Source organism: Coregonus lavaretus (genome assembly GCF_964263955.1).
Source record: "Coregonus lavaretus genome assembly, chromosome: 24".
Classification (NCBI taxonomy): domain Eukaryota; kingdom Metazoa; phylum Chordata; class Actinopteri; order Salmoniformes; family Salmonidae; genus Coregonus; species Coregonus lavaretus.
Window position 1 is genome coordinate 45,914,928 of NC_140011.1, and position 10,204 is coordinate 45,925,131.

Genomic DNA, 10,204 nt, shown 5'->3' on the forward strand with positions numbered 1-10,204 from the left:
CAGGACAGGGAGGAAAGAGAGGACAGGGAGGAGAGAGAGAGGACAGGGAGGAGAGAGAGGACAGAGAGGAGAGAGAGAGGACAGAGAGAGGACAGGGAGGAGAGAGAGGACAGAGAGGAGAGAGAGAGGACAGAGAGGAGAGAGAGAGGACAGAGAGGAGAGAGAGAGAGGGGGGAGATAGACAGGACAGGGAGGAGAGAGAGAGAGGGGGGGAGATAGACAGGACAGGGAGGAGAGAGAGAGGACAGGGAGGAGAGAGAGAGGACAGAGAGGAGAGAGAGAGAGAGGGGGGAGATAGACAGGACAGGGAGGAGAGAGAGGGGAGAGATAGACAGGACAGGGAGGAGAGAGAGAGAGGGGGGGGAGATAGACAGGACAGGGAGGAGAGAGAGGACAGGGAGGGGAGAGAGGACAGGGAGGGGAGAGAGAGAGAGAGGGGGGAGATAGACAGGACAGGGAGGAGAGAGAGAGAGGGGGGGGGAAGATAGTAGAGGGAGGGGCCAGCAGATACAAAGAGAACAGAGGTCATAAGCCAAACCACAGCTGAGGGCAACTAGACCAGAAACAGGAGGATGAAAGAACAAGAGGTAGACGAGCCAAGAGAACATTAGCAGGTCCACCGGGGGGGGGGGCGCCTGTCCCTCTCCTGGTCGGATGATGTCACATCTCTCTCCCTGGGGGCCGTGTGTGTCTAGGTGCGGGAGCGTGATCGGGAGTGTCGTGGCGAGTAGCGTGGAGAGGGCCGGCTGCGTCGCGGCGGTGAGAAGCTGCGTGAGCGGCTGTTGCTACGCCCGTTGCTACGGCTACGAGAGCGGGAGCGTCCGTAACTGGGGCTGCGAGGTCCGTCCACCTTCACGCGCACGTAAGCAGTCTCTCCCTAAACACACACATACAAACCACAGAGGAGAAGAGAAAGCTGCCTGGTGAGACTCACAGGGTGTCGACTCGAACCAACAGCGTTTCCCCCTGGATTCCAAATCAACCTCTGACGTACCTCGTGGGAGCGGAACTTGGTGTTGTCCAGCTTGCGGACAGCGTAGGTCATGTCCTCCTTGCGTACGAACTCCACCACGCCGGTACCGTCCCGGAACACGTCAGCATAACACACGTCGCCTGCCTCGCGCATGTGGTCCTTTAGGTCCTGCCAGCTACCACTAGAGGGGAGACCTGGAGAGGGAGGAAGAGGAGGAGAGGGGTAACACAGTAAAGAGAAGAGGAGACCTGGAGAGGGAGGAAGAGGAGGAGAGGGGTAACACAGTAAAGAGAGGAGGAGACCTGGAGAGGGAGGAAGAGGAGGAGGAGGGGTAACAGTAAAGACAGGAGGAGACCTGGAGAGGGAGGAAGAGGAGGAGGAGGGGTAACACAGTAAAGACAGGAGGAGACCTGGAGAGGGAGGAAGAGGAGGAGGAGGGGTAACACAGTAAAGAGAAGAGGAGACCTGGAGAGGGAGGAAGAGGAGGAGAGGGGTAACACAGTAAAGAGAAGAGACCTGGAGAGGGAGGAAGAGGAGGAGGAGAGGTAACACAGTAAAGACAGGAGGAGACCTGGAGAGGGAGGAAGAGGAGGAGAGGGGTAACAGTAAAGACAGGAGGAGACCTGGAGAGGGAGGAAGAGGAGGAGGAGAGGTAACACAGTAAAGACAGGAGGAGACCTGGAGAGGGAGGAAGAGGAGGAGAGGGGTAACACAGTAAAGACAGGAGGAGACCTGGAGAGGGAGGAAGAGGAGGAGAGGGGTAACACAGTAAAGACAGGAGGAGACCTGGAGAGGGAGGAAGAGGAGGAGAGGGGTAACACAGTAAAGAGAAGAGGAGACCTGGAGAGGGAGGAAGAGGAGGAGGAGAGGTAACACAGTAAAGACAGGAGGAGACCTGGAGAGGGAGGAAGAGGAGGAGGAGGGGTAACACAGTAAAGACAGGAGGAGACCTGGAGAGGGAGGAAGAGGAGGAGGAGGAGGGGTAACACAGTAAAGACAGGAGGAGACCTGGAGAGGGAGGAAGAGGAGGAGGAGGGGTAACACAGTAAAGACAGGAGGAGACCTGGAGAGGGAGGAAGAGGAGGAGGAGGGGTAACACAGTAAAGAGAAGAGGAGACCTGGAGAGGGAGGAAGAGGAGGAGGAGGGGTAACAGTAAAGACAGGAGGAGACCTGGAGAGGGAGGAAGAGGAGGAGGAGGGGTAACACAGTAAAGACAGGAGGAGACCTGGAGAGGGAGGAAGAGGAGGAGGAGGGGTAACACAGTAAAGACAGGAGGAGACCTGGAGAGGGAGGAAGAGGAGGAGGAGGGGTAACACAGTAAAGAGAAGAGGAGACCTGGAGAGGGAGGAAGAGGAGGAGAGGGGTAACACAGTAAAGAGAAGAGACCTGGAGAGGGAGGAAGAGGAGGAGGAGAGGTAACACAGTAAAGACAGGAGGAGACCTGGAGAGGGAGGAAGAGGAGGAGAGGGGTAACAGTAAAGACAGGAGGAGACCTGGAGAGGGAGGAAGAGGAGGAGGAGAGGTAACACAGTAAAGACAGGAGGAGACCTGGAGAGGGAGGAAGAGGAGGAGAGGGGTAACACAGTAAAGACAGGAGGAGACCTGGAGAGGGAGGAAGAGGAGGAGAGGGGTAACACAGTAAAGACAGGAGGAGACCTGGAGAGGGAGGAAGAGGAGGAGAGGGGTAACACAGTAAAGAGAAGAGGAGACCTGGAGAGGGAGGAAGAGGAGGAGGAGAGGTAACACAGTAAAGACAGGAGGAGACCTGGAGAGGGAGGAAGAGGAGGAGGAGGGGTAACACAGTAAAGACAGGAGGAGACCTGGAGAGGGAGGAAGAGGAGGAGGAGGAGGGGTAACACAGTAAAGACAGGAGGAGACCTGGAGAGGGAGGAAGAGGAGGAGGAGGGGTAACACAGTAAAGACAGGAGGAGACCTGGAGAGGGAGGAAGAGGAGGAGGAGGAGGGGTAACACAGTAAAGACAGGAGGAGACCTGGAGAGGGAGGAAGAGGAGGAGGAGGAGGGGTAACACAGTAAAGACAGGAGGAGACCTGGAGAGGGAGGAAGAGGAGGAGGAGGGGTAACACAGTAAAGACAGGAGGAGACCTGGAGAGGGAGGAAGAGGAGGAGAGGGGTAACAGTAAAGACAGGGGGAGGAGGGGTGACAGTAAAGACTGACCTGAGACGATGACTCTGTACTCTGAGCGCCGCGAGGGAGGGCCGTATCGTCCTCTTGGGGCTCCTCCTCCATCGCCACCCCCCCTGCCGCCGCCACCCCCCCCTCTCCCTCCCCCACGCCCACTACGGGGGAACTCCACCCGGAGACGGTAACCATCGTAGTCATAACCATCACGACCGTGCACCGCATCATCAGCATCCCTGGGACACACACACCGAGAGTGACAGAGAGACAGACAGGCAGAGATAGACAGACAGACATGACAACACAGACAGTTAGATTTGAGAGGGCCAATAGTTAATTAGCTAGCTACTTCACTCTGCCTCCACAGCCTACCTGTGGAATGTTGTTTTCACCGAGTTGTTCAATATCAATCAAATGTATTTATAAAGCCCTTTATGTCAGCAGATGTCACAAAGCAGTCTCTTATGGGGGTGCCACAGGGTTCAATTCTTGGGCCGACTCTATTCTCCGTGTATATCAATGATGTCGCTCTTGCTGCTGGTGACTCTCAGATCCACCTCTACGCAGACGACACAATTTTGTATACATCTGGCCCTTCATTGGACACTGTGTTAACAAACCTCCAAACAAGCTTCAATGCCATACAACACTCCTTCAGTAGCCTCCAACTGCTCTTAAACACTAGTAAAACTAAATGCATGCTCTTCAATCGAACGCTGCTTGCACCCGCCCACCCGACTAGAATCACTACTCTCGGCGGGTCTGACCTAGAGTATGTGGACAACTACAAAGCTGGTTAGACCGTAAACTCTCCTTCCAGACTCACATTAAGCATCTCCAATCCAAAGTTAAATCTAGAATTGGCTTCCTATTTTGCAACAAAGCCTCCTTCACTCATGCTGCCAAACATGCCCTCGTAAAACTGACTATCCTACCGATCCTTGACTTCGGCTATGTCATTTACAAAATAGCCTCCAACACTCTACTCAGCAAATTGGATGTAGTCTATCACAGTGCCATCCGTTTTGTCTCCAAAGCCCCATATACTACCCACCACTGTGACCTGTACGCTCTTGTTGGCTGGTCCTCACTACAAGTTCGTCGTCAAACCCACTGGCTCCAGGCCATCTATAAATCACTGCTAGGCAAATCCCCGCCTTATCTTAGCTCATTGGTCACCATAGCAGCACCCACACGTAGTCTGCGCTCCAGCAGGTATATCTCACTGGTCATCCCCAAAGCCAACACCTCCTTTGGCCGCCATTCCTTCCAGTTCTCTGCTGCCAATGACTGGAACGAACTGCAAAAATCTCTGAAGCTGGAGACTCTTATCTCCCTCACTAACTTTAAGCATCAGTTGTCAGAGCAGCTTACCGATCACTGCACCTGTACACAGCCCATCTGAAATTAGCCCACCCAACTACCTCATCCCCATATTGTTATTTATTTTGCTCTTTTGCACCCCAGTATCTCTATTTGCACATAATCTCTTGCACATCTAGCATTCCAGTGTTAATACTAATTGTAATTATTTTGCACTATAGCCTATTTATTGCCTTACCTCCATAACTTGCTACATTTGCACACACTGTATATAGATTTTCTGTTGTATTTTTTTTTACTTTGTTTTACCCCAAATGTAACTCTGTGTTGTTGTTTTTAATCGCACTGCTTTGCTTTATCTTGGCCAGGTCGCAGTTGTAAATGAGAACTTGTTCTCAACTGGCTTACCTGGTTAAATAAAGGTGAAATAAATAAAATAAATAAAAAGTGCTATACAGAAACCCAGCCTAAAACCCCAAATAGCAAGCAATGCAGAAGCAATAGTAGGTAGCTAGGTGTTGAACGAAGCCTACTCGTCCTGCTAACTTAGGAACCCTGTGTTGTTGACTAGTGAGGAAGTAGACCCGGCTGGATGTTTTAATGGCGCCGAAGGAGGTGATGGCTGCCGTTTTACGTGCTCTAAGCAATTGTGGGTGTTTTTTTTTTAAGCGTTATTTGGAATTTATTCTGTACATAATGTTTCTGCCACCGTCTCTTATGACCGAAAAGAGCTTCTGGATATCAGGACAGCGATTACTCACCTCGTACTGGACGAAGATTTTTTTCTTTAACGAATCGGACGTGAAGGATATTCTACAGACACCCGACAAGGCCCAAATCCCCGTCAGTCATTCGCATGAGAAAGAGATATCGTGGATGTTCGCTGGGCTCAATCTGGGGTAGCAACTACTTTTATTTTACCTTTATTTAACTAGGCAACTAAGGGGGTAAACGCACCTACAAATCACCATTAAACCATTAGTTGCTAATAAATGAGCTAGACCCATTTATGTGGTTTGCAACTCACGTTTTCACACCAAACTGGTTTGGAGCGTTTCCCCCCCCCAAAAAAAATCTGGTGCGTTTACCCCCTTAGTTTGGTTTGTTTGGACTGGTGTGAACATTCTACCTGCACTCCGGAGCACACTAAACGACGCACCGTAGCTCGCTCAAAAAGGGTGGTCTTGGTCTGATTCAATTCGTTCAGTGGTGCTGTTCGCTGCCAGTGAGAACGCAGTCCGGACCAAAACACAGGAAAATAATTGGTCGGTTGACTGCATTTGATGAAACGCATGTAGCATCATAACTTGAGATCTCTGAAACATTCTGTGAGTAGCAGCGCATTTATGAGTGCATCCAATGCAGATTAGGGGAGATGGGGCTGGAGGCTCCTGAACATTGACTATTCACGTCGCAGTTAGAGCGGCTTCCTCCAGCACGTTGTTGGAAGACCAAAGTAATATGAAGATTGGGACGCACAAGTGATGCTTCATAATAATCATAAAAGGGATTTAACGTGAGCATTTTTGTCCAATAAACAAATGACTTGCATGGATACATGGTTTTGTTTAGGAATTGCTGTTCATTTGGCAACGTGAAACCAACCGGACCAAATTAATAAAATACAACGTAACAAATAGTCTAACTGATTTTTGTCTACAGCTCAGAACTGTGTGTGAAAACGCCCCCAGTGAACCTGCGTAGCACTCGCTCAATTCGATGCCTACTAACAAAATACGAGACCCTTTTAACACGTAAATTCAGATAGACATTCTTGCTTCGCCCTACTGTTGGCGCAAGCAAGCAGGCTAGGTAGTGATAGGTATCAACAGCCAATCCAGTAGGGGATGTAAACTGTAGTGAGCTTTGATTGGTAAATAACAATGCGATGTCTCCGAGTATTTGCTTTCCCCAATTTAGGTCCCGCCCTGTTCACGTCCCTCGCACAATGGTCCCCGCCCACTTCATTTCCTCCATTGAAAATGAATCGGCATCCTTTGTTTAATCTCCCCAACATGCTATGTGGATCTCGTGTTACAGATGTCAACGCATATCAAATTACCCAGCAGCCATTTATAAAACAACAAATCGTCCCAAAAAACGTTATTTCGTCACACACACAAAAGTGGTTTAAATTGGCCACAACTTGAAGAAGACAGGGACACGTGTTAGCTTTTACACCTTTTTCTGAAAAATGAATGTTTTCACTTTTGATAGGTAACCTTATGTTTATCAAGTTATTTTCCGTAAACCCATTAGGTTTATTTGGATATTTCTTAGGGTGCGTTCGTAAATTAACTCTGGCCATCTACTCCGATTTCAGAGCACTCTCGTCTGAGTGTGCCAGAGCGCAGAATAACTGACTACTTTACGAACGGACCATCTGACAACACTGAATTTACGAACGCCCAGGCACTCTTCTAAACTACGGCACGCAGTTGGGACAAACTGTAATATTATGAAACTGGACTCCATGGCAGATGCAATTAACTATTTTAAAAGAAAGAAGCGTTAAAAAAAAAAAAGTAATGTGTCCGGCCCATCGCCATCTTGCACAACTCTTCGTTAAGCCATAATTATGACTGTGGCTGTGGAAACTAGTGACGACCACCTCATTAACTTGGTACTGGACCATGGTTGTAAAATCAAAGAGCACACACACATATATATATATATATATATATACACATACTCTGGTAAAACTGTCTGTCAACAACACACCAATATCTCCGCCTCTAAACACAACACGAGGTAGCGAGCTAGCTAAATGTTGCTAGTTGTTACCAAACTCCTCCTGGGGCTAGCTACGTAGCGAATGTTAGCTATCTGTTTGTGTTCTGAAAGCAACGTAATTATGTTTTTAGCATAGTTAGCTACCTGGGGTCCTCGAATTCCACAAAAGCGAACGGCGGTCCTCCCCTCCGGTTCTTCAGATCGATATCTCGGATCGCCCCGTACTTATAAAACACATCCTCCACGTCTTTAGTGCGGATATCTGGTGGCAGGTTACCCACGTAGATCCGACAGTCGTTGTTTCCCGCTGGGCCACGAACCACGCTCCCGCCGCCCGACATATTATCTCCTGACATCCGTAGACTGCTAGCTAACTTTAGTCGTTTAAAAGTTGGTTAAAACCCTTTAATGTTATTTAGCCAATTGCTCTTGTAAAAATAGCAAGCTATCTCTGGTTAACAGTTCACACGAAGTTTGCTAACTAACTAGCTAGCTAGCAACAAAATACAAAAATTCCCACCACAACTCTCGCAGACTAGAGCGGCTTCTCAAAATGGTGCCGAGGCCTCGCCACAGAGTTTTTAAACCCAGAGGCGCAAGACTTCCGGGACCGCTTGGGAAGCAGACCAGGCCGGAGTTTGTTTTTGTTTTTTTAATCTAAAGGCACAACCTAGATTCGAGCCAACGTTTTTAAGTATTTGAACACGTTATTACCACAACCTCGTGAAAGTGACAAACTGACACGTTTTCATTTTCGTCAAAAACGAAAGGCGACCGTTAGACCCGATGACGCACTTCTGCGCGTGCGCTTAGCTAGCCAACGTCGCCTACCCGCGTGATCGGGGATCCGCCTATCGTCATACTGTTACCGTCTTCGGGTCTCGCGGTCGTTTCGTCGTCACTAGTTACCACAGCCACGAAGTCAGAGGGCCCGCCTACTCGACCGATCAGATGAGGAAGTGTGATGACGCCATGGGAAACCACCAATCAGACGAGGGAGATGTAATGACGCGTATGCCGACGGTCTTGCAGGAGCAGACGAGAGACACGCGTTTCTTTTATCTATTGATCCATCCATGATTTGGTTATTTATAAGTAGTGGTGCGTGGGTAAAATCACTGGGGAAGCCAGGACAGAAAAAAAGCAATTTTACATCCTATGTGTTGTGATAATTGCGTTGTTTGCTCTATAACCTGTTCATATGCCTTGCGACCGTGGTCTATAGGCCTAAAAAGCTTATTGTCCACTAGCTGCAAAGTGAATACACACAGAACTGTCCTGTGCCTAATTTAGCATTCCATCATGCAGGGCAAGCTAGTGATTTGAAATCAGTACTCTATATGGGAACAACCAGTTTAATTTATTGATGTTGCTAGAGATGAATGTGACAGAAGAATAGAGACAAACTAGATGACTTGTTGTAATGCGCCCCAGTCTGCTGGTAGCTCTGCCAGCCAATGAAACCAGTAGGTTAATAGGAGAATAACTTTCATCTGTTCTAATTATTAGCTTTGGTCGAACAGGGCGAAAATGATCTTCTTATTGTATGTTGTTTTATTCCGTACGTAAGTGTTATTATTGCATTTGGTTGCACAAGTACTTTTGCAGAAGTGGTTTAATTGTTGTATTGATAAACATAGTATTTTGCATGCACACGCTACCACAGCGTTTCCCATAGTGGCCTTTATTAAGATGTTTTATTGTGCTGCCATGGGCGAGCTTCTAGAGTCATCCCAGACAGCACAGTCATTTATGGCCCTGTGGGGCCAGGTCAGATCTGAGGCTGGAGAGAGAGGGCGCCATACATCTTGACCCTTTGTCAATCCAAGTAATTTGTTTCTCTCTCTCGCTCTCCAAGAGGTGAATGTTTAAGTTTAGGTTTATATTGATGCTGTGTTTATAGCCCTGTTAGCCTTCGGAAAGTATTCAGACCCCTTGACTTTTTCCACATTTTGTTACGTTACAGCCATATTCTAAAATTGATTAAATTGTTTTTTCCCCTCATCAATCTACACACAATACCCCATAATTACAAAGCAAAAACTGTTTTTTAGAAATTTTAGCAAATTAATCCCCCCCCCAAAAACTTAAATATGACATTTACATAAGTATTCAGAGCCTTTACTCAGTACTTTGTTGAAGCACCTTTGGCAGCGATTACAGCCTCGAGTCTTCTTGGGTATGACGCTACAAGCTTGGCACACCTGTATTTGGGGAGTTTCTCCCATTCTTCTCTGCAGATCCTCTCAAGCTCTGTCAGGTTGGATGGGGAGCGTCGCTGCACAGCTATTTTCAGGTCTCTTTAGAGATGTTAGATCGGGTTCAAGTCCGGGCTCTGGCTGGGCCACTCAAGGACATTCAGAGACTTGTCCCGAAGCCACTCCTGCATTGTCTTGGCTGTGTGCTTACGGTGGTTGTCCTGTTGGAAGGTGAACATTCACCCCAGTCTGAGGTCCTGAGCGCTCTGGAGCAGGTTTTCATCAAGGATCTCTCTGTACTTTGCTCCGTTCATCTTTCCCTCGATCCTGACTAGTCTCCCAGTCCCTGCCGCTGAAAAACATCCCCACAGCATGATGCTGCCACCACCATGCTTCACCGTAGGGATGGTGCCGGGTTTCCTCCAGATGTGACGCTTGGCATTCAGGCCAAAGAGTTCAATCTTGGTTTCATCAGACCAGATAATCTTGTTTCTCATGGTCTGAGAGTCCTTTAAGTGCCTTTTGGCAAACTCCAAGTGGGCTGTCATGTGCCTTTTACTGAGGAGTGGCTTCCGTCTGGCCACTCTACCATAAAGGCCTGATTGGTGGAGTGCTGCAGAGATGGTTGTCCTTCTGGAAGGTTCTCCCATCTCCACAGAGGAACTCTAGAGCGCTGTTAGTGACCATCGGGTTCTTGGTCACCTCCCTGACCAAGGCCCTTCTCCCCCGATTGCTCAGTCTGGCCGGGCGGCCAGCTCTAGGAACTGTTGGACCTTATATAGACAGGTGTGTGCCTTTCCAAATCATGTCCAATCAATAAAAATGTACCACAGGT

General features: G+C 48.7%; 1 protein-coding gene across 1 annotated transcript; it reads right to left on the reverse strand.

The window, feature by feature from the left end:
- Positions 1–3: 3 nt before the first annotated feature.
- On the reverse strand, positions 4–8,011 carry LOC311100063 (serine/arginine-rich splicing factor 1B-like). Its single transcript, XM_084140806.1, has 4 exons — positions 7,316–8,011; positions 3,152–3,351; positions 995–1,167; positions 4–877 (listed from the first exon to the last, which is right to left on the reverse strand). Exons 1-4 carry the CDS (start codon positions 7,525–7,527, stop codon positions 692–694), a joined length of 771 nt encoding a protein of 256 aa, XP_083996932.1. The 5' UTR covers positions 7,528–8,011; the 3' UTR covers positions 4–691.
- Between the last annotated feature and the right edge of the window lie 2,193 nt (positions 8,012–10,204).